We start from the raw sequence: 25,089 nt of genomic DNA, 5'->3' as shown, positions 1-25,089 counted from the left end.
TCTATATTATTGAAGCAGTGTGAGTTATGTTTGCACTCTCTGAATTTTGGTGCCTTGGGCTAAAGTTCCAATCATCTCATCCTAGTTAAATCTCTGTTCAGCATTATATGGTGGGAAAAAGTAGAAAAGTTGGTGGTAAAGGGAAATATTTGGTACAGATTACCCTGGATATCACTGATATTGCCTAAACACAGTCTGGGACTCTTATGATATCATTCTAGGGTGGAACCCATCTTAGCAAGGATCCAGGAAGACCGCACTGTGGTTGTGTCTCCCATGTTTGGCAAAATTCATTTTGACACCTTGGAAGTGGAACATTATCCATTAGCCTCTATTGGATTTGACTGGGCCCTCTGGTGCCTCTATGACTCTGTGCCAGAAAGCTGGTTTAAATTGAAGGATGATACTGCACCACTGAAGTAAGTCTAGAGAGCTTGCAACTATCACTTAGAGTACAGTACAAAGTCCCACTGACTTTGATTTTGGCAACTTGGAAACAAGTAAGGCTGTTTCTAAGTTGTAAGAATCAGCTAAGGCTTTTCTTCTGCCTTAGATAAAAGTTTTGGAGTTGACACAATATGGGACACAGTACACTTTTTAGCAATCCATATAATAAACAAAAACATCACAGGATCCAATGAACCATAAGAGACTAATTAGAGTTCTTCTCCCAGGCTCTGGGGAAAATTGACCCTAAATTGATGTATTCCTCTTTAAAGGTCTTCGTGAAGACTAAGCTGAGAGGACACCTTTAGAAAAAATGGTCCTTAGCTCTTGGCCTCATCCATTCCTGCCACCCAATTATTTTGCTTTTGGCGATTAACAAACATTTATGTCCTGTCCCTTGTACGTTGCTCTCCTCCAATGAGAAAACAAACAAACAAACACCAAATAAAACAAACTTCTGGAACAAATAAGCAGAGACAAAAGTCCCTATATTAGCCATGTCAAAAACAAAAGTAAAAACCTGTCCCATTTTGCATTCTGAGTCCATCACTTCTCCATAATGACTTTTGAGGCATAGATAAAAATGGCAGCAAGGCACTATTGTGTCTATTTTTCTTTCTTTTCATCCTCATCCTTCTCCTTCTCCTCCTTGTCTTTTTCCTCTTTTTTCTCTTCCTCCTCCTTTTCTTTCTCTTTTTTCTCTTCCTCCTCTTCCTCTTCTACATCCACCCCCTTTAACCCTATATCCATACTCTTCCACTTCTCGCTTTTTGTTGTGTGTTTCTACAGAAGTCCTTCCATCATGGGCATCTTTGCTGCAGACAGACAGTTCTTGGAAGAGATTGGGTCCCTTGATAAAGGAATGCAAGTCTATGGAGGAGAAAATGTGGAATTAGGCCTGAGGGTAAATTTCTGGTCTTTTTCCTGTCCAAGCCATGAGTAGAAACAGGTAGGACAGTTTTGGAATGGTTGTGCACCACTGGATCTCTTTTGCTTATGGCTAAGAATCATAAATGCTCAAATTGTGAGGTGGCTGAGAAGAGCTGAGAAGAGAAGTTGGCTGGAAAGAGTAGGAAACAACTCCTTGGGTGAGGTTTTCATGGAAGATAACATTCTAACTATCACTGAATGCTGGGGAATGCCATTTTGTTCCTCTACCTCTCTCGCACCAAGAAAAGTGTAGATTCTATAAGATACACTGAGAATTTTCCAAAAAGACCTATGATCTGCCACCAATTAAACCTGGAAGACCCAAAGTAATGACACCTGACAATACTGAAGTCTACTTAGAGAAAAAAAGTTGAAATAAAGAGGACTCAGGAAAACATAGGAAGATTGGTTATATTTTAATATGTATAACAGTTGATCTGTCTCTTATTTTTCTAGTTGTAAACAGATTTTTATTGATATCTAACATAGTATGGGAAATTCCCAGGAATGGGAGTGAGGGGACCAGATTTTAGTGCTTGACTCTTACACCAACTAGCTATACAACAGCGACATTTCCCCACCAAAGAGTGGTTTCCTTTCTCCCACCTTGTGCATGGTATACAGTCAGGTCAAAAGCATGCAGTTCTTTCTATGAAGCACAAACTTGGGGTGTGGATACAGTTTGGATAAAACACAGCTATATTTCAATTGCTCAGGTGTCCTGCACAGGTTTCAGGCATTAGGAACTCCTCTAGGATGTCTCTTTTGTTAGTTCCATTTTCAACTTCACAGGTATCTTTTCTAAGTCATAACCCTTGGGATTTTTGTTGTTGCTAATCTACACTGCTTCTGTATTCCATTTACAACTAAGCTATTGCTTTTAATATGCTATAGAAAAAGAGCACTGGTCAGGAAAAACACTGGCTTTGTTATGATGTAAGAAATGTTAAGACAGCACTTTATATATAAAATAAAAGACTTGGACTAGGGGATTTCTGAGGCTGCTTTCAAGTCTAATATTCTCTGATGTTCTATATTTTCAATGAAACTCTATATTTAGCCTCCTTGTAGTCTCTCAAAGAACAAGGTCTTGTCCTATCTGGTGCCCACGTTCTTTCCATTTGGCATCAGATGGAAAATATTCTTTTGGCAGTCTTATGCCCTCATCAGATTAGGGCCACACACTTGACCTTTAATTTACAAATGCACCATGGTCCTTTATTGAGTATACCTATCAATTCATAATGAAAGTATTGGGAAAGAAGTATTTCTTCTTACTCTTTCCTGATGTATGAAATGGGAAAGTCATATTTGATCTTCCTTCCTCACAAAGAGGTGTATGGGAATAAAACAGGAAGTGTCTTTTTAAGTGAATTCCAAATGTTATTGTCATTACTATTGCATGAGGAAGACTAGTGTCAATTTCATGATTTTCTTTAGGTTAGGAAAGAGGGGAGAAATGATCACAGGATCATAAGACAAGATGTCAATATTACATAATTCAAGGAATCTTTAACAATTTTGACACATACAGGGGAAACACTTTATTGGAGCAGATGTATTAAATGATGTTTTGCTCTACCAAATCAAAAATTATTTGTAGTCAACCAGGAACACAGTTAAGATCTTGCATCCTCTCTACCTTTCAATTAGTTTTGTGATTGTGAATACGGAATGCTGCTTGAGAAAGTTTGCCTCTTTACTTCTAATACTGTTATTAAGGATACCCTCAATGTGTGTATAAATTATTCTATCCTTCTACAAATTTTAAGTATAATGGAAGGTAGGCAAAGAAGTCATTAGTTGATGGTATTCTCTTGGTTGTCTCTTTTTTTCTTTCTAGTAAAACAAAACTATATATATTTTTTTATTTGTCATTCATAAGGACAGTGGTGAAAACCAGAAAAGTATAGATGAAATTCAAAAGATGCTATATATTCTAAATCGTATTTTATAAAGTAGAGAGTATCTATCTTTTGAAGAGTTTCATTCATTTTTTAACCTTCAGAGTATAATGATCCATATTTGCCATTTTATGTCCCACATAAATACAAAGTTAAAGTTAATTTTGAGAATTTAACATGGACTACACTATTTTTAACATTTAAAAAGTAAAAACTGATAAGAAATGTTTTTGAAAAGGTGCAAAATATATTTATGACTGCAACCTGGATTCCACATGTTGATAATGACTGACAGGGCATATTCTTAAAGTGTGGCACAAAGTTTATTGGTAATTCTCATAAGTTTTACATGTCTAGATGCAAGAAATGATTTTCTAAAAATTTAACACCATTCCTATGAAGCAAGAAGCTATGTATAGTACAGGTCTTTATTTTTTAGCAGAACTTAAATAAACTCCTAAAGGAAAAAATCTTTATTACTTACTAAAAAGACATCTACATCTAACAAGATTGCTTTTTTAAAGGGTTATCTCAAAATGAAACTGATATAATTTTAAATGATTTTCAAAAAATTAATACAGTTCAAAAATAATTTTCAAAAAATTAAAAATGGTTGTCTTTTTCATAGAAAAAAAGTCATAGATTTTTCTACTTTGTTTGTATCTTTACCTCTTTTAGATGTCTTGCAAATTGATCTTTCAATATCTTCAGAATTACATTGACTCCAGGATAGAATTCTGCTGTATACACTGTTATTTTCACATTGTCTTATAAGAACATCTAGGGATGTGATGTTAGAATCTAAATGTGTTGCCTTTTTTTTGCTTAGTCATTTTTTCAGTTGTGTCTGATTCTTTGTGACCCCAGCTGGGGTTTCCTTGGCAGAGATACTGGAGTGGTTGCCATATTTTCCTTAATGGTGAAAAATTTGTTACAAAAATCAGTACATATTTTCTTTTGCCTGTTTTTGCCTTGCTAGTTTTATTCTTAAATACTCCTTGAATGATATTGCTGAGTTTGGTCTCTTGCCAAGCTTTCTTCATACTGATTTTTCTTCTACTGTTTCTTCCATTAAATGAGAACACATATACAATGTAATATAATCTTCCACCGTTCTCATAATCTTCTGCTATACAATTTATGAGGAAACTGGGTGATTCTAATGAATTGTAATCAGTTTGCATGATTTGCCATTTTCTTCTTGTGGGTTGAAAATTTTCTCTAATTTGATTTTGTATGAAACATTGAAATTGGAATCAAGAACTTAAGATGCTTTTTTTCCCCTGGAGCAACAAATAGCCTTATTGTATAATCTGTATTCAGTGATCTACTTGAATATGTCCATTGACAGAGAACTCATTAATCCTTGAATAGAGCTCTAAATTCCACTTGTGAACCACTCTAAGTGTTAATAAGTTTTTACTTAAGTTGAGTTAAAATATGTGTTTCTAAGCAAGTCTAATCCCTTTTCCAAAAAACAATTCCTCAAATAGTTGAGTGAAATCCTGCTATCACGTGCCCCCTGCCATTATTCCAGTCTTTGTCTTTCAAGGCCATATATTTTCAATTAAATTTAACTAAAAGAAATGATTAAGCACCAATTACATGCAAGGGAGTGTGCTAGGTCATGGTCAAAATACAAAAAGAAAACATTCAATGACTTTATATTGTAGATCAATTACCTATAAGCATTCGTTAGTTGCCTATCATGTGCCAGGCACTATGCTGCATACAGAGAATACAAAGACAAAGATGAAATAGTGCTTGCCCTAAAGATGTGTACATTGCAACCTAGGTGGCATAGGCACTGGCTCTGGAGTTGGGAGGACCTGAGGGCAAATTTGGCCTCAGACACTTACTAACTGTATAACCCTGGGCAACTCATTTAACCTCAGCTGCCTCCCCCCCTACCCCCTCAAAGTATACTTTTCAAAGGTAGAGATAGATAGCTTTGTCTTAAAGCCTCTTGTTTTCCCTAAGGGCCCATCCTCTAGACATAGTATGGTTTGTAAATTTCCTTCCTAATATTTGGCATTCAGAACTCATCCAGATGTGAGCTTGCTGAGAGATTATTAACTCTTGTTCTGATCACTCAATGTATATTAATATAGGGGATTTTTTTGGCTGTCATCATATTTCTTGATATATTGAGCTGTCCCCTATGGACTTGTGAAGTTGATTTTTTAAAGTCAAAATGGAGGAATTTATATTTATGTTTTAAAAATGTAGTCTTATTAAATTTAGCTCATTGCTCAAATCCAATGAAATATTTTTGATCTTGATTTTGTCAGCCAATGTATTCACTATTATGCTAAGCTTTGAATTATCTGCAAATTTTAAAAGCATTCTTTTAGTAAGTTCAAAGCACCTTGTAAACCTTAAAGTGTTATCTGTGCATTAATTATTATCACTCATAAAAGTAATTGATCAAAATGATGGGGCAAAGGACAGATTCCTGCAAAAGTCCCCTCAACCTTTCCCCTGCCTTATATTTTAGAGAAAAAAAAAATGAGGCCATTTTCAGAGTTTCTTCTTGTCCTCTCCTCATAGAGACAGTTAGATTAAAGCGCTGAGACTGGAAGAATTCAAATCACCTCAGTCACTTACTAGCTATGTGACCTGGGGTCAAGTCATTTGACCTTGTCAATAGCATCTATCTCCCAGGTTTGTTGTAAGTATCAAATGAGATAGTATCTGTGAAGTGTTTAGCATAGTACCTGGCACATAGTAGGCTCTTAATAGACATTTATTTTCTTCCTTCCTCCCCCTCTCACATCACTTCACCCCTTCTCCTTGCCAAGTCCAAGTCCTCTGCATGGACTAGTGATACCATTGCACCTCATTTTCTCCAGCAGATTGCCCCCTCTATCATTCCTACTTTCTCATTAATCTTCAATCTCTTCATATCTATGTACTGCTTTCCTACTGCCTAAAAACTCCTCCCTCCTCAAAAAAACAAAAACAAAAACCTCAATTAGTCCCTGTATCCCTTTATCTAAACTTTTTGTGTCAAAACTCCTTGAGAAGACCTTCTGTAATTGGTGCCTCCACTTCCTTTCCTCTCACTCTTTTTTCATTTCCCTATAGTCTGAATCATTCAACTGAAACTGCTCTCTTCAAAGTTATAAACCTGACATATAGTAGGCACCTGTTGACTGACTCCATGATAACCATCCTTCCAAATAGAGGTTGACTCATTAATGACTGCTTTTGGAGACTAGTCATTCAACCAGTTCTCGAAATCCACCTTACTGTACTGTCATCCAGCTCCCACCTCTCTACCTTGTTCCCAAGATGGTAGGTGAGAGACTTTCTCAAAAGCTGTGCTGAAATTTTAAGTAAGTTTTGTCTTCCTAATTCCCTTGATCTACCCTTAATCTACTAAGTTACCCTAATAATCCTGCCAAGAAAGGAATTGAAGTTAGGCAGTTCAGTAGGCTTTTGCAATGGACATCAGAGCAAGATGGAGAAAGTCATGTGTTTTTTTAATGGTACTGAAATGAAGCAATGATTCATTATACGACAAATTTTTGTATATGTATATATATATATATACACAAATACATATATAGAGAGAGATGTAGATATAGATACATGTATATACATCTTTTTCTTTAATGTGTGTGTATATATCTATATCTACCTTTATCTATATATCTTCTTTAATGCAGGTGTGGCAGTGTGGAGGAAAGATTGAGATCCTTCCCTGTTCTCGGATTGTTCATCTGGAGAGAGCCTTCAAACCCTATGCTTGGAATCTAGGGCAATTCATGAGACGCAATGCTCTTCGTGTGGCTGAAGTCTGGTTGGATAATTACAAATCCATGGTTTATTATTACTGGAATCTGCCTGTGGAGGTTTGTCACAAACTGCAAGGTAGAAAAGGAAAAAAAGAAGGGTGGTAATAGAAGGAAAAAGATAAAAATGTAGCAACTCAGTCCCAGGTCAAAGTCACTTCCCCATAGATACCCAAACCTCCAACCCTAATCAAGAACACCACGGGAGAAGTCAGGGATTCTTTTATCTGAGCAAATGCAGGCAGACATGAAACTCAAATGACAATGGGTATTTTTCATCCTTAATATATCCTGTATCCCTAAAACCTTGAAAGGTACAACAAAAACAAAACGAAACAAAATTAACCATGAAAAGCAACAGCAATGAAAAGCTACATTCAGGGTTGATGCAAGCCCGATATGAAAAGGAAACACATTCTACATTCAGACTTATATAGAGCTCATGCACAATAGAAGCCTGGTGCCAGCATGCACACTTGAAACTGCTATCATCAAGGATGACTGGCTTTAACCATGGGTGTCATGTTCAGTGACAATAGAATTTTGGAGTAAGCCTAGACTAGAGAAGATGGAAGTAAGTGTAGATAGGGAGCTAGAAACCAAGCTAAATAGGTGGGAAAGTGTAGGTGGCTAGTGTGTACGTGTGTGTGTGTGTGTGTGTGTGTGTGTGTGTGTGTAGTAGTAGTAGTAGTAGTGGTAGTGATGATGATAAAATGCTCAAAAAGAATTGGGCTTTTCTTCAGATGGATTTTTTTTTCCTTACTAGCCTACTGTTTACTATGTAATAATTAGCACATGTTGTTTGCAATTTATGGCTTTATAATCAGCTGAAGGGCTATAGTCTTTCATGAAATGTGAGGACAGCATGGGATAACCTCTGTTAAGGAGGCCTAACAAGGGACCATGATGCTGGTTGTTTAGGCAGCCATTCAGATTAGGGGGCCCCGAACACTGCTACTCATTCCTCTCAGTAAAACCAAAGGCTATGAAGATTACCCATAGGACACCATTTGCTTATCCAACTTATCATGGAGCAGTGGAGCAGTTATCATGTGAACTACCTTAGGCTGGAGACAAGGGAGCTATGCATTTTGAGATTTGATGTTCTGAAAAAAGAGATGATTCCTTTGCAGAACCATGGCATAGATTATGGAGATGTGTCTTCCAGAAAGGAACTCAGGAAGAAACTGAATTGTCGAAGTTTTGACTGGTACCTCAAAAATGTTTATCCATCTCTGAAGCCTATTCGAAACATTGTCGGTTATGGAACAGTAAGTGCCATACTTATGGATTCTCTGAGACACATAAAAATAAGCTCAGTTCTCCCTCCAAGGGGCCTATATCAGCTAGTTCAGTTTTTTTTCTGAAATTCCTTATGGTCAGGATGTCTATTTCCAGCCAATGCTACTCACCTGGTTTCCATTTCTGCATTTCCCAGGTTCCCATTCACAGGTAAATGTGAAATAGACGTGGAGACAGGGTGAACTGAGTTTCAATTTTGTCTAAGTAGTGAGAGCCTGGGCAAGTCACTCACCTCTCTCAGGTTCTGTTTCTTCCTCTGCAAAATAGGAATTATAATAAAGCCAACCTCAAAGGGTTATTGTGAGCATGAAATGAGGTAGCATAGGGAAAATGTTTTGTCAGCCTTTACAGTACTATGCAAATGATAATTTCTCCTTTAATTTTACATGCTTCTTGATCCACAGTACTTGTTTTCTTTCCTTTATAAAGAAGCTAGTCCCTTCGCTTTCCCTCATGTTTGCTAGACCATTAACAGATTTCTAGAACCAGTGCTATCAGTCTCAATAAATTTAAGAAAGTGGTTTCAAGCATACACACCTTCTCAGAAACTACGTTAAGTTCCTTTAGGAGGCAAGTAGGTGTCTCCAAAAGATTCCAGTTGTCTTGCCCTCTGGAATATTTGTCTCATTCCCGGTACTTGGAAAATAATTGGCAGCCCCCAAATCTTTTCTTCCTTTTAGCTGAAGCGTGGTGTCAGTACTAAATATAAAGTCTAAGGAACAACTTTTCTATTTACCAAGCTATGCAATATTAAAGCACGTCACTAAACTTCCCCAGGCCTCTGAAAAATGAAGCAATAGCACATTATAATCTGTCAAGTCCCTTCCAAGGCTAAATCCATCATCCTTTAAGATAAGAATGCATATTAACAATAAGAAGTCAAATCCTGGTGAGGTATGGATGATGGGCCTACTTCCTGGTCTACCTTTACCAGTGTGTTTGCTCTTCCAGATGAAAAATACTGTGGATGAGATGATATGTCTTGACCAGGGACCTGTCTCAGGAAAAATTCCAGTCATGCATATTTGCCATGGGTATGAAACACAGGTATGGTCTGAAAGGATACATTTCCAACTTGCCACTTCCAACCTCTCATATCCAAAATAAACCTTAGAATGGCTTGGCCCCTTATAACTTTGTTAGATTTTTTATTCAAGATAACTAATGGAGAGTTGGGGGAAGCTGGTTGGGGGAATGGAGGGAAATGAGTGAGAGTCAGCACCAGAACTTGGAACAAATCTCTTCCTTACTTTTACTCTGGACCTGGCCATTGTAGGTTCTTTCTCTGATTCACAGAGTAAAGAGTTTAGGGACAGGATTATATGGGAGGGAGATTAGGGATTCAGGGAATAATACTGAGACAAACTCAAGAAGCCAGGTAGATCAGCTGTTTAGCCAGATGTCTTCCAGTTGCCTCCAACTTAAAATTTACAGAACTTAAGGTCTTGTTAATGCTACTTCCCTCCACAACCAATAAACTTGTATTTCTTTTATAGAAATTATGTGCCATATGACTAGAAAGTGGAACTGAACGTAAAAAGAAAAAATATATGAACATATAATAGAGAGAAGTCCAGGAAGACTTGGGTTCAAGTCCTGTCTCAGATCCATGTTGGCTGTGTGGCCCTGAGCAGGTTACTTGATCTTTCTGTGATCTAGGCAATTCTTTGAGGCTCTAATTGCATATCTGCAGAGATGGAGGGAGTTTTTTAGTGCCAGATTTTCCCTAGAACAATGAGATGACAGTCCCTATGCCATTCCCCTCTTATAGTAGATATGGGATATGTTTTCATTAATACAGTTGCTGTCTATTTGTTCTCAAAGAGGACCAAAAAGTTGGGGTCAAGATACAGTGTGTCTAATTGTGACTGATCAGACCAGTATGAGCTTTGAAAGCTCTACCACAGATCAGGCACAAATAGTCCCTATGAACATTGATTGATATAAGAAATTCCTGGAAGATGAAACTCCTCTTACCAGAGCAAGCCAGTATCTTCTCTTTAAGTTACAGAGTTGCCCAAAGCAATGAAAGGTTAAATGATTCTCCCATTGTCCCACAGCAAGTAGGAGTCAAAGGCAGGACTTGCTCCAAGGCCAGGACAGCAATGCCTCTCTATATTAGTTATATATTTTACATAGTCTATATATGTTCCACACCCCCTCTCCACTCCCACAAATGTCAGTTCCTTAAAGGCAGTTATTGATTCATTTTTTCCTTTAGTATCTTCAGTGCCTAGGTCATACTTGACACATAGTAGGTACTTAATAAATGTTTGTTGACCGATTGAATGATTGATAGAAGACGCCATGGTAGAGACAAAGGAGAACTAGGCAAAGTGAGGAGGAAGAATTGGCATTAATGTTAGACCTTGTAGGAGGGAAGGACTTTATGAAAGGGAAATGAGTGAACCTCTTCCAAAGAGGCAGGACAGAGTGAGTAAAGGTGAGGAGAAGAAAAGAGAAGAATAAGAACATGATTCTTACTGTCTACAAAATTAACTGTGATCTTATAATCAACCAAATCAGATAACCATTTCTCAGTCATCATCTCTCGTTGTCTTTGGAGCTTTTGACATGATGTCCTCCCAGAGAATCTCTTCTCCCTGGGTTTTTTTTTGGATAGTGCTTTCTTGGTTCTTCTCCTACTGTCTCAGTCTCCTTTCTTGAGGACTGTAGTAGGTCACCTAACTGTAGGTGTTCCCCAAGATTCCATACTGCACCCCCCCTCCTCTTCTCTTTCTATACTCTCTCAGTGACCTCTTCAGTTGCCATGAATCTAATTACCATCTCTATGCAGAAGACTCTTGATTTTATGTAATTAGTCCTAGTTTCTCCCCAGATTTCTAATCCTGCATCACCAGCTTCCTATTACATATTTCAAAATTGCATGTCCTTAGTCATTTCAGACTCAACATGTCCAAAATAAGACCCATTGTTTATCTCCCCATAACCATACCTTTCTTCCTAACCTCTCTGTTTCTGTAGAGGTCAATTTCATCCTTCTAGGACCTAGGCTTACACCCTGAGAGCCATCTTTGGTTCCTTACTCTACTTTGCTCAATATATTCAATCAATTAGGAATGAATAAATGAAAAAAAGGATTTTTAAGGACTTACTATGTGCCAAGCATTGAGATAAGTTCTAGAGGTACAAATTAAAAAGCAGTACGGTTCCTGTTCTCACATACTTTACATTCTGTGTGGGAGACATCACATATAAGAGAGTGGTCACCAAAAAGAGTGAAGTCTACAAGAATGATATATAGCCACAAGATATTTGATTGTTGCTGCACCTTTATAGAAATAGTGGTAGTCTTTTTTCCTTTTTAAAAAATATTTGGTTTTTCCCAAATTAAACATTAAGCAATTAAAACAAATTTTTTTTTTCATTTTTCATTCCATCCCTTTTTGAATTCTAGCCTTCCCTTCTTTCCCTCTCCCTGAGATAGTGGCAATCTGATATAGGTTATAACATGTGCAATCATGTAAAACAAGAAATAGTGATGGTCTTGAAGTCTTTTCAGTTCTACTTTTCTACATCTCTCATCTATCCCTTTCTCTCTAATCAGTCATCACTCTAATTTAAGCCCTTATCACCTCTTTCCTGGATTATTACCATCAACTCCTAATTTTTCTCCCTGCTTCAAGTCTCTCTCTTCTTTGATTCATCTACCACACCATTGCCAGTGATTTTCCTAAAGCACAAGTCTGACACACAACAAACAGTGAAACCCACTGTTTCCCTTGTTACCTCTAAGATAAAATATATATTCCTCTATGTATGGCTTAAAGTCCAGGAGATTTTTCTTCTAATAGAGGAGTGATATGATCATAGAAGCATATTACAAATATCATTGAGGGAGTGGTATGGAGGATGGAATGGAAAGAGTATAAACTGATGGTAGCTAAGAGCCTTATCTACATAAAAAACAAGGATCTGGACTACAATGATACAGGGCTAATGGAAAAGAGGAACAAGTATTCTAATCAAGACAATATCCAAGACACCCAGGATGAGAAATACTACCTACCTCTAGAGAGAGAGAACTGATGAACCCTGAGTGCAAATTGAAGTATACTTCTTTCACTTTCTTTGTTTTTCTTGCTTTTTTGCATCATGGCTAATATGCAAATATTTTTTATGTTACTTCACATGTATAATTGACATTTATATAGTTTGCCCTCTCAAGGGGTAGGGGAAGGGCAGGAGAGAAGGAGAGAATTTGGAACTCAAGATTTTTTAAAAAATATATGTTAAAAATAAGTTAATTAAAGAAGAAAACAAAGAGGGACAAGATTTGAGATAGATATTCCAGAGGTAGAAATGACAGACCCTGGGTGTCTAGGGGTTAGAAGAGGACAATCTTGGATATCATTATAAGAAATACAGAAAGTTAGAGAGGATGGTTTTAAGAGAGAAAGATGAGTTTTGTTTTACTGAAGTGCCTTCTTTCTTTTAGTTATTTCCTATTTACCCTACATATAGTTTGTACATATTTGCTTGCTTGTTGTCTCCCCCATTAGCTCCTTAAGGCAAGGGATGTCTTTTGCCTCTATTTGTATCCCTAGTTCTTGGCATATTTTAGGCTCTGATGTTTATTGACTGACTGAACTGCTGGCATGACATCAATGGAGAAGTATCCAACAGGCAATTGGAAATCCAGACAAGGTTGAAAATGACGATTTAAACTTTCACATTCTCTACACAGAGATAACTAAAGATCATTGGAACAGATGAAACCATTAAAGAAGAGAGCTTAGGACAAAATCTTTAAGAATGCTACAAAGATTTCTCTTTTTCAGGTTGAACATTCCCTCCTAAAAATGTGACATTCAGAAATAAACCTGACTTACCAGAAGAAGTATGACCAAGGAAAGAGGGGAATGATTTACCTCCTTCATTCTGGATACTTCTCCTAATTCAGGCTAAGATTCCATAGGCTTTTTTAGATGCCAAGCTCAATATGAGACTGTTGGTTCACATTGAGCTTGTTTTCCACTAAACTCTTTTTCCAAGGAACTCTTGTCTAGTCAGGTTTCTCCCATATTTTTAAAAGACAAGTGCAAGTACAAATCTTATTAAATTCCATCTTTTTCATTTAACCAAACTTTTTAGTCTTGAGATGTTTGGATTCTTACTATCCTCCAAAGTGGTATTTCTCCCTCTTAATTTGTTTCCATCACACATTTGATAAGCATGATAAACATCCCAGGGTCAGGCAGAAATTCTTAGAATACTCCACCAGAGACTTCTTTGCAATTTGCCATCAACTTATTAATAAGTTCTCTTTTCTTATGGTCAAAGAAAGAGTGAGAAATGGAGTGTGAATATAAAGATGCCTGGACAATGGGATAAGAACTAGAAAATACATGGACAGATTAATTTTAGAGGCAAGTAGGAGATATGTTTTTCTCCCCTGAGACCATGTTTGAAATCATGTATTTGGAACTCACATTCAGGGTCCCTAGGTTTTCCAGTCACCTAGGCTGACAACGAGATGTCATCCTCAGCTCCTCAACTCTCTCTCTCTCTCTCTCTCTCTCTCTCTCTCTCTCTCTCTCTCTCTCTCTCTCTCTCTCTCTCTCTCTCTCTCTCTCTCTCTCTCTCTCATTGTCTAGAGCTGATCTGCTGCTAAGTGCTATTTCTTTTCCTTTGTAACTTCTCTAGTATATGCCCCCATATCCCCTCTGACACTGCTACCTCCCTGGTACAGACCCTTATCATTTCATGTCTGGATGATTGCAAAAACCTACTAATTGGTCTGCCTGCTTCCAGTCTCTCCCCCACTCCAGTCCAACCTCTACTCAACTGCCAAATTAATCTTCCTAAAGTGCAAATCTGACCATGCCAAGTCCCTATTCAATAAACTACAGTGTCTCTCCCTAGGGTCACCTCTGGGATCAAATATAAAATCTGTTTGCCATTCAAAATCCTTTACAGTCTGGCCTCTCCTGCCTTTCCAGGCTTCTTATACTTTGTCTCCCACCCCCCCACACACACATACAGACACACATCCACACATCCACACACACATATCCACACCCACACCTACACACACTGCCCCCACCCTCACCCCCACCCCTCCCCTTGCCAAGTGCTCTGTGATTGAGTGATATTTTCACTGACTTCCACATGCCTGGAATGTTCTTTGTTCCCACCTTCATCTCCTGGTTTCCTTGGCTTCCCTCAAGTTCCTGCTAAAATAGTGTCTTCTACATGACATCTTTCCTGGTTCCTTCTTATTTTTAATGCTTTCTCTCTATTGATTCTATCTAATTTCTCCTGAATATTAGAAGCAGTTAAGTGGATAGAGTACTGGGCCTGGAGTCAAGAAAATCAGAGTCCACAATCTAGCCTCAGATACCTACTAGCTGGGTGACCCTGGCCAAGTCACTTAACTGTTTGCCTAGATTTCTCTAGTTATAAAAGAGGAATAATAAGATAGAACTTACCTTCCAGCATTGTTGTGAGGATCAAATGAGGTCATTGTAAAGCACTTAGGATGGTATCTAGCAAACAGTAGGCACTACATAAATGCTTCTGATTACTATTATTTGTTTATAGTTGTTTCTATTATGTTTCCTCCATTAGACTGTGAGACCCTTGACGGCAGTGACTATGTTTTGTCTCTGTATCCCCATTGCTTAGACGTTGTGCTTGGCAAGTAGAAAGGGCTCCAAAATGGTTACTGACTTACTGACTATATGCCCTTCCTGCCATGTCGCTGCTCAAGTTCAGGCAGTGACAAAAACAATGTGGAACCCCTTCCATAGATAGTCTCAGCTGGGATTTAGTGGAGCAGGAGTGAATAAGGGGAGACCCCTGCTTCTCCAAAATAAGATGAGCAAACAGCAATTTCCCCACGTCCTGAGAGCAATGTGTTGGCTTTGCCTGAGTTAGGGGTTTACCCTCAATGACTCTGTATCACTTTGTTCCTTTTCAGGCTGTGTTCTACTTTGAGACTGGAGAGTTATACCTGGGACTGTTATATGATGACCGGTTCTCCAAAAATCGGTGCCTTGTGGATCCTGGCCAAGGATCTGAACCAGAAATAGTAACATGCTCTAATGTGACACGTAAAGGAGTGCATACACATTGGGATTTTAAACAGGCAAGTTAATGAGGATTTTGGATTCTTGACTTGAATGCCAGATGCTATGTTAAGATCTTTTTATAAATATTATATCATTTGATACTCACAACAACCCTGGGAGTTAGATACTAATATTATCCCCACTTTACAGTTGAGAAACTGAGGCAAAGAGAGACTAAGTGACTTGTCCAGGATCACACAAGTATCTGAGGCTGGATTTGAACTTAGGTCTTCTTGACTGTAGGCTAAGTGCTATATTCACTGCATCACCTAGATATCCCAGAAAATATTCTGGGCCTGGTGGTACAGGGACATAGAGCCACCTGTAGGTACATTGGATAGAATGTTGGACCTGGAGTCATCAAGAGCTGAGTTCAGATGTGGGCTCATACACTTGGTAGTTGTGTGACTCTGGGCAAGTCACTCAGCCTCTATTAGCCTCAGTTTCCTCAACTGTAAAATGAGGATAATAATAGTATCTGCTTCCTGAGGTTGTGGTGAGATCAAATGATAAAATATTTATAAAAAGAGCTTAAGTGCCTAGCCCACAGTAAGGACTATATAAATGCTTATTCCTCCTTCCTGCTCACCTGTCTTCCTTGTCCCTCCTTTCCAGCATTCCTTCAGAGCAGGCTGAGGCTAGTAGATCATTTGAGCTCAAGAGTTCTGAACTTCATTAAGACTAAAGTGGATAGATAGGATGTCTGCACTGTCTGGCACCAATCTGGTGATCTTCCAGGAGCTGAAGGCTACTTTGCCTAAGTAAACAGACTAATCTCCTCTCAGCTGGTCAAGAAAATTTACAAATCTTTGTCATCTTTAGTTATTGGGCAGTTTCAAAGAACCCCTGATAACTGCTGCTCCCTCCCCACACAACATAAAAATAGGGGATGTTTAGGTTACCCCATAAGGTATGGGATAGATTGCCCATTGCCCAGTGGCTTTCCTTATTCCAGGGATCAGTGTCCAGCAGTGTACTAACACTGTTCAGGGATGTGGGAATTAGTTCACTTTCACCAGATGACTTCTCAATGGATAAAAAGAGTGAGGGACAGATGACTTTGATTTTGGAAGAATCAAGGACAGTCCATTATTTATCTGGTATTTATGAACCAGGAAGACCTGAAGCATGTAAAGTCAGCTTTTCCTCTTCCTGTTTTCACAGTTTCAATTAACCACATAAATCAATTAATCAAGAAGCATTCATTAAGTCTCAACTATACTGTACCAAGTTCTGTGGATACAAAATCAAAAATAAACCAGTCTCTGACTTTGAGGAACTTTCATTCTACTGGGGGAAGTCACATGTACACATGTGGGTAAATCTTGGCAATCTGGTTCACATGTTTTTTTAATCCTACTTTCCTTGTAAGTGGGAATTGAAGATTCCTTCACATAACATAGTCCACAGCAGACAGCAAAGATTGAGCAGGGAGAACAGGGGTTTGGGACAGAAAGACTAGTCTGGCAGGACATTTCATTGAAATCACTCCCTGCTCTTTTCCCATTTAGGGGGCAGCTATCATCAACAAGGACACCAAGAGGTGCCTGGAAATCCAGCAAGATGACACCAGATCCTATACTCTCATCCTCCAGGAGTGTACAGGGCAAGTGTGGAATATCCAACATATTGTCCAGGACTGGAAGAACTCTCAGTACCGAGGCTAGCAAGTGACCTGACCCAAGAGTGCCTAAATTGGTGGTACTAGCTCTTGCAGTTAGAGGGACCATGTCAGGTCCTGACAATATTCAGCGCAGGGTGTTCGTCATGACTATAAACAGGGACAATTTTTGAATACCCAAGTGATAGGAGATGAATGTCATAAATTCAAATAGGTTATGCATGCAACCTGGGATATCCAATTTAGGAAGAAGTGGGGTTTTTCAAGGTCCAGGGGAAAGGACAAGCTATTTCCACTTGCTCCCAGGAGTAGAATCCACCTTGTAGGTATCACTGTTTGAAACTTCTAAAATAAACATTACTTGATTGCAAGGTGTTTGTGTCTGTTGATGGAAGGATAGGACAAGGATGATGATATAGACATTTAGGATTGGGTCCTGTACCTGTCTTATTTCTTCATTTCCTCCATAACTTCCTTTTCTCATCTTCTCAGAAAGGAATCCAGTTCACCTGGTGTTTTTCTGTCCCATTTGGGAAATTCTATTCCCAGAGAATCAGGAGAAAGTGTATGCAGGTGACACCTTGAAGTCAAATAGTCAAAAGGAGTTGTTCTCTTCCATTTCCTTCTCTTTTTTATATTTGAAATTGTTGTAGACAGAAGTATGCCACTTAGATATTGCAGAAAAGAAGAACTTTGAAAGGATCAGTCAGATCTGTCCAGGGTGGAATTCTTAAAGTATACCATAGGGTGAGAATTAGCCTATACAGTTTGGGTCTTCTAATCACCCCTTCTCCTCTATTCAGACTCTTTTCTAACCACTCTCTGGTAAAGGCAAAAATATCATGGCATTGTGGGTCGAGTGTTAGGCAGAAAAACAAGAAGATCTAGATTGAGTACTAGTTTGCTTTCATTTCTATGTGCCTTAAGCTAGGGCTTATCTCTGAAGTGATAGGCTCATCTGAAATCTGTACTGGTGGAGAGCGTTTCCACGCAAGGAATTGCCCACCATAATGAAACTACAGATCTTTTGAGTACTTTTATTTTCTGGTTGGAGTGTGGGGAAATATCTCACCTTTGTATCTCTGGTGACTAGCACAGTGCCTGGCACATAGAAGGCACTTAATAATTGTTTCCTGGTTCAATTGCTTTATTGACTAATGTGTAGTTGCTAAAATTGTGGATAACTATGGCAGAGGGTATGTTGATTATGTGTTTACTACCATGTAGATCTGTACCATATGGGGACAGGAAATAGTTTCTGTTGTTGAGTCTCAAAACCATTTTCAAGAGGCTTTTTATACTCTTCAACTGCTGGGGACAGCTAGGTGGTGCAGTGGATAGAGCACCAGTGCAAGAGTCAGGAGGACCTGAGTTCAAATCTCACCTCATACACTTGACACTCACTAGTTGTGTGACCTTAGGCATGTCACTTAACTCCAATTGCCTCATCCTCGGTCATCTCCAGTCATCCTGATGAATATCTGGTCACTGGATCCAGATGGCTCTGGGGGAGAAGTGAGGCTGGTGACCTGCACAGCCCTCCCTCACTCAAAACCAAGTCAAGTGCAAGTCATGTCATTATTTGTCTGATGGCTTGATCTTCTTTGGCAATGAAGGATGAACACACACACACACTCTTCAACTGCTACCAGCATCCCTAAATTTAACCCACAAACCAGTCCCAATACAGGTATCATCTTGACTTTCAACAGTCAGATGCATGGGAGACCTTAATTACCTTAATTAAATTTCACATAAAGTTAAGGATTTAAAAGCTTGTTAAGGAATTAAGGGAAGACAAATTGAAGTACAACAGATGGAAGCAAAAATAAATAAAAAGGTCACAGAACCACTGACCTGAATAAAAGAACTCAGCCTGCCTTAACCCTGGTATATCAGCACACTGAAGTTAAAGATAACTATTGGCTAACCCTGAAGAAATGAACCCAGAAGCTGATAGCAAGGAGAAATACCCATCCTATCAGACCAGGAGAGATAACAAAGCCCAACAGTCACTAGAAGGAATGATCAGAATACTCTCTAGGACTAGGAATCACCTTGAGATCTCTCCTTTCATTCTACCTCACATACATTTGCATGCTAAGCCAGAGAAGATCTTGGGAATGGCTAATTCTTAAGTTAGGTAGCTAGTTGTCTATACCAGAGGACTATGATTTCTCCCTGGATATAAGGGGTATAGCAGAGCCCCTCAGAGTGATAATGTTCTCAGTGGTTACATCACACTCAAAGGGAGTAGGTCATTCTGTTTGCCTCAGTGTCCTCAACTATAAAATAGGGATAATAACAACACCTATCTCCCAAAGCTATTGTGAGGATCAAATGAGACAATAATTATCAAGTGCTTAGCACAGTGCCTGGCACATAGTAAGCACTACATAAATGCTAATTATTTTTGTATTGTTGCTGGGATATGTATGCCCATTCTCCTGATAGATAGTATATGAATTTCCAACAGAATGTACTCAGGGTTAATGGAAGAATTGTTCATTGTGACTTTTTAATTCTATTTCAGTGCATCTTTATTTTGAATTAATTATGTACTCTTGACTGAATAGAAAAAAAGTAAACACAACAGAATTTGTTTTTGAATGTGGTTTTGAATGTGTGTGGACCCACAGAATACCTTGAATCTGAGTTAATTTTCTAGGGGGGGGGCGGGGGTGGTAGTGGGGCAGATGCCCCAGATGCTGCATTGTCATACACAGATTAGTTTGCCCTTAGTTGCAATTTCACAAAAGCGGTTCACCTTGTTTCCCCTTCCTTTGCAACTCTGTGCCCTGTCTGTTGTCAATCTGTATTGTCTGCTTCAGATATAAACAGTGTTGGGTAAACTCTCTGTAAAGTGTCCATCTGGATCCATATCGAATTGGCCAATAGACACTGGTCTTTTGACTCATCCTGTGTAGATGAACAGAATCATCCCTTTCCACCATCACCCTCAAAGAAATAAGTTAAGTTTTACTTGTGTTTAGTATACAGGTGGACACTGGTCCCTTCATTCTGTCTATACATCAGAAGGTCCTGTGTCATGTTCAGACAAAAGGGATCCTAAAGAAAGAATAAGAGTTCTACAGTATGGAATGATTGATGTGATGTTCTTACTCATTTGATCATTTTCAGGGTATTGTACAGTATTGCAGTTTATGTGTGTCCAATTAAATAGCTTTACAGATTTATTGTCTCATTTTAAAAGAAGTAACCTTCACAAAATAGACTAGTGGCTTAAAAAGATTCCTGTGAAGAAGCCATGTTTTACAGATAAATAATTGGAGCACAAAGTCAGCCAGAAAATGGCAATGCTTATGTTTCTTCTATTTTCAGCGTAAGCTGTTTGTCATCCACTTCACAAGGTGCTATCAAAACCAATAACAATTCAATCAGATATGAAAAAGATCAGTCAAAAAGATTGAAAAATGTCAAAATTATTATTTGAAATAAGATTTGTATTCAGTATCTTTAATAATGAACTTGACTCTAACTTTATACTGTGTCTTAAGGTTATTCTTAATGAGAGCAATTCATTTAAAAATTCAGCTTTTGTTTCTGAAATGACCCAACTCCAAAAGTTGCTGAGGATAAATTGATATTTTTAAAGTACTTTGCCAACTTTAAGGAATTATATAAATGTCAATTATTATTAAATTATTCGATAAGGATCCATCCAATGGGTTAGAGGTTTTCCTCTAGAAATGTATTGTTTCTTGGATCGTGTTCCCATGGGACAATTCTATGTTTCTGTTATCCTTCACTTCCCCCACTTTCAGTTCAATCCAGCAAAACTTCATTAGGTACCTATTGTAAACAACATTCTGTCCTAGGTGCTGAAAATAGAAAGACAAAATACAATATGGTCTTTGCCCTCAATGAACCTACGTTCTCCTGGGGGAAACAACGTGGATATGAGTAAATAAATACAAATCATATACAAATAGTATCCCATCTTCTCCAACCTTATATTTCTTCAGTAATGGCCCTCTGAATTTTATTTGAGTAGTAGAAAACTTTTTGCACTTTCTATTTTTTAAAAATTATGTTAAAGCACAATGATGCACATGAGTAATATGAATAAACTTCATTATTCTTGAAAATCGTGATTTAATATTTTATGATGCAGCCATTTGTAGATCTGGTTCTAAGTTCAATTAATTCAAATATTTGATTTTGATGACCATTGTAGCTAGAAGAGGTATGTAATAAAGGTAGATATCCAAAAAGAAGTATATTATGATTTCAATTATTACATCATGATATTAGTTTTAAATCCTAACCACCCATTATGGAAAGGGTGTTTTTTTTTTAAATTTGGCTAGTAAATGTCCATATTTCCTGATGTCAGTTGATTTTCTTTGCAAACCTTTCAGAAGACTTTATATTTTTAATAAATGGATTCAAAACTCACTGAAATGCTTCATTTGGAAGATCTTTGAATAGATTCCAAGCAGTATTTGAACAACTCTATGATCTCCTTAATATGGTAATAGGAATAAATACCCTCCATCAGTACAAATTGCAATCCATTCATGGCCCCTCACTATCTGTTATCCCACATATACAGCCATTTGCTAAATCTTGCCACTGCTATCTCCACAATGATCCTCTCTACCTCCAAAGACACATATAAACTACCTTAATTCAGGGCCTTGTCACTTCTTGATTCATCTGTTGCAATGACTTAATAATCTTCCCAGTCTCAAGTCTCTTCCCACTCCAACATATTTCTCCAGGAAGTTGCCAAAATGATTTTCCTTAAACACAGGTCTGACCATCACTCCCTATTACCAGAGCCTCCCTATTACCATTAGGATCAAACATAAATTCCTTTGTAGCCTTTATAATCTGGCTCCAAACTGTTCTCAGCATGAATACATTACTTCTTTCCAACCAGCCAAACTAGTCTTCTTGCTGTTCTTCATACGTGACACTTCATTGATCTTCTGTCTCCTTGCATTTTTACTAGCTGGCCCTTCTGCCTGGGATGCACTCCCCTTATCAGCTCTGCCTTTGAGAATCTTTTATTTCCTTCATGATTCGGTCCCAAGCATCATCTTGTACGTGAAGACCTTCCTAAGCTTCCCAACTGCTAGTTCCTCTCTTTCATTTCCAGTTACTTTGTATTTATTTTGTATCTCTTTATTATGTGCTAGTTTCCCTGTGAAAATACGTTTACTGAGAGTAGAGACTTTATTTTAGAGATCTCTGGAATCCTCTTCTCCACAAATCATGCTGTATTTCCCTATCTATGTATTTAAAGCCAGGTAGAATATATGATCATTGAAGGCAATAATTATTTTAATTATTTATATTTGCATTATATTTGCCAAATCCTGTGCTTTGAACCTAGGGTATGTTTAGTATACGTGTGCTGAACTGAACTGAATATTGGCATATTCCAGCTTAGATGCTGTTTTAACACAGGAACCATAAGAAGTGACTCTGTGGAGATGGGACCTGAGAAAGTTACTTGTCTGGGCACACATCAGCTATAAAGATGTTTTTTTGAACTATAAAGCCACTCAAGTACAGACAGTTGTTCTTTCCATGGTTACCTGGTCATGCTGGGAAAATCCCAGTGTGAAGAACTTGGAGAAGTGTCAGTGGTTGTTCTGGTCTTCACTGTTCAGATTCATAGACATGGCGCTACTCAAACTGGTGTTGTGAGAAATTGGGGCAGGTGTCATGGCACATTACGGTTTGGTGTAAGGTAGATGAATCAAGGAACACAAGTCCCTGAGAACTAAATGCTTCACAAAGACATATTTATACCATGAGTGTTCAAGTTGAGGGGAAAAGGCAAGGGAAATGAAGGAAAAATTTAGAGCGACCCAGATGGTGAAAGTTATCCCAGAAGTGTGGGTTTGGTGTGTTCATACCTAGCTAACAGAGGAAGTAAGGACAAAACCAAGAGTTCTAAATTAGAAAGAACTGGGTCCTAAGCATTAGGATGATGGAGAATGCAGTGTGGCTCACAACATTCAGCCCCTCACCAGACAGCAATGGTCATCAACTCACTTTTGATCTAAGGTAGAGGGGGGGGGGGCAACTACTTGCAATCTGTACCTTGTTTTGGGACATTTATATAAAATAGAATAGAAATTAATATCAGAAATATTCTCTCTCATTTTGCTTGGGAACCTCCACACAGGATGAAGTCCTGAAAATTTTAAATAAACAGAGGATCAGAACCATTGTATATCTGGTGTGCTTCAGTGATGTTTATTTTCCATGATCTGCTTGTCATAAAATTATCTTTATAACCACAAGCACCAGGTCTCATGGTCCCTGATCTTGATGGCACTGGTACACTTAATTCTAAATTCATTTAGCTCAAGAGAAGAACATAATTTAGTGGGAAGAACATTGGATATGGAGTCAGAAGACATGGAGTTTAGATCCTGGCTCTGCAATTTGCCATCTGTGGGCACATGGTCAAATTATTTCATCTCTATAAGCCTCAGTTTTCTACTACTTAAAGTAGATGATTTCATACTACATGATTTCTAAGGTCTACTAAAATAGTAACATTCTATGATCCTCTAAGTCATTTGCTGGACATAATGTTAACCAAAGGTTTCTGGGATTCCTGAGTTTCTAACAATATATTGAATGTTCCATGATTGCCCAGTGCACTCCTGGAAGACTATGATATAGGATTCTGAAGGACCTTTCTTGACTTCCATACATCTCTTGGTGTTTCTGTTGATTATGGCTTCCCCCTGAATAGAAAAAGAGCATATTTATTATGGCTGAAATACCCTGACTTCCCAGTCTTCTTCCTGTCCCACACTCCATCTTTCATACTAAATAGTTGATCTTTCTGTTCTCCCTTGTGCAGAAGTCCATTTCAATTTGGCTAAAAGGAGATTACTGATGATCTTCCAGAGAAATTTCAGTAGGGTGCTAGGGAAAAGAAGAGAGGTGAACAGGGAGGGGGTTAAGTTGTTCATTTGAGAAGTTTGAAAATATGTGAAGATTGAAGAGAAGTCAGAAAAGGGGGAGTGACTGAAGATATCAGAGGAGAGAATGAGTCTGAAAGGCAGATCCCTCACAAGTCATGATAGGATGAGACTGAAAGCACAGCTTTAGATTTTTAAAAATATATCTTTCTTTAAGAATGTAGAGGGAAATGAAGGCAGAGAGATTACATTAGAGTTGGGTTTGAACCTACCTCTTCAAGGATTATAAATAGGACTAAGACTAATATCTTTCCCTCCCCAATTTTACTCCCAGCCCCATTAAAACATGACTGCAACTGGGAGGAATACTGTCAGGATCACTTACCTTTGAGTGCTTCTTTGATCTACTAATCCAAATGAAATCTCTTCTTCCCTTTATATCTGATCAACTGATATTGACTCCTCTCTGGATTTTGGATCTCTGGCTAGCAATCTAGCTTGGTAGAATTCTCCCTTCAAAATATTTCTCCTCATCCTTCCTTTCTTCCTATATTTCTCAAGATCCTTTAATGTTTGCAAAGTGATTTACATATACTACACGACTTGAGCTTTACAACGATCTTGTGAGGTAGACATTATCTCCTGTTTTTGTCTCCTTATCCCCATTTTACAGAGAAGTAAACTGAGATTCAGAAGAGCGAGGTGACCTGTTCATGGCTATATAGCCTTGAACATATTAAAGCTAGTTTAGCCAAGCCTTCCTGACTTCAAGTCTAGTAAGTCCACTTGCTGACAATCTCATCGTCGTCTGAGAGACAGTCTGGGATGTAGTTTAAAGATAATAATTGGGAATCCAAAGAACTAAGTTCAAATCTTATTTCTGCCCCTTCTGAGTGGTATGATCTTGGGTAAGTTACATGACCTCTCTGAGCCTCAGATTCCATATCTACAAAATGGAGACAATGGCACTTTCTCTAATACTCTCACAGGGGTATTGAGAAGAAAGTACGTTGTAAACCTGAAAGCATTTTTTTAAATATGTGAGCTATAATTGTCACTTTGTGGCTAGATTATTGCATT

At 38.2% G+C, this 25,089-nt stretch overlaps 2 protein-coding genes across 2 annotated transcripts in view; one reads left to right on the top strand and one right to left on the bottom strand.

Moving 5' to 3' along the window:
* Positions 1 to 17,386, top strand: part of LOC140531347 (probable polypeptide N-acetylgalactosaminyltransferase 8) — a 29,721-nt gene extending 12,335 nt beyond the window's left edge. Inside the window, exons 4-10 of the mRNA XM_072650328.1 lie at positions 222 to 419; positions 1,237 to 1,351; positions 6,953 to 7,138; positions 8,212 to 8,349; positions 9,332 to 9,427; positions 15,324 to 15,491; positions 16,986 to 17,386. Of these exons, the coding sequence (XP_072506429.1) occupies positions 222 to 419; positions 1,237 to 1,351; positions 6,953 to 7,138; positions 8,212 to 8,349; positions 9,332 to 9,427; positions 15,324 to 15,491; positions 16,986 to 17,141 (1,057 nt within the window). The 3' untranslated portion in view covers positions 17,142 to 17,386. The remainder of the gene's footprint in view (positions 1 to 221; positions 420 to 1,236; positions 1,352 to 6,952; positions 7,139 to 8,211; positions 8,350 to 9,331; positions 9,428 to 15,323; positions 15,492 to 16,985) is intronic.
* Positions 17,387 to 23,673: 6,287 nt separating this feature from the next.
* Positions 23,674 to 25,089, bottom strand: part of LOC140531946 (probable polypeptide N-acetylgalactosaminyltransferase 8) — a 32,495-nt gene continuing 31,079 nt past the window's right edge. Inside the window, exon 10 of the mRNA XM_072650562.1 lies at positions 23,674 to 23,829. Coding sequence (XP_072506663.1) covers positions 23,674 to 23,829 — 156 coding nt within the window. The remainder of the gene's footprint in view (positions 23,830 to 25,089) is intronic.

Source organism: Notamacropus eugenii, chromosome 3, assembly GCF_028372415.1.
Source record: "Notamacropus eugenii isolate mMacEug1 chromosome 3, mMacEug1.pri_v2, whole genome shotgun sequence".
Lineage (NCBI taxonomy): Eukaryota > Metazoa > Chordata > Mammalia > Diprotodontia > Macropodidae > Notamacropus > Notamacropus eugenii.
This window is presented reverse-complemented; position numbering and strand designations above follow the sequence as displayed.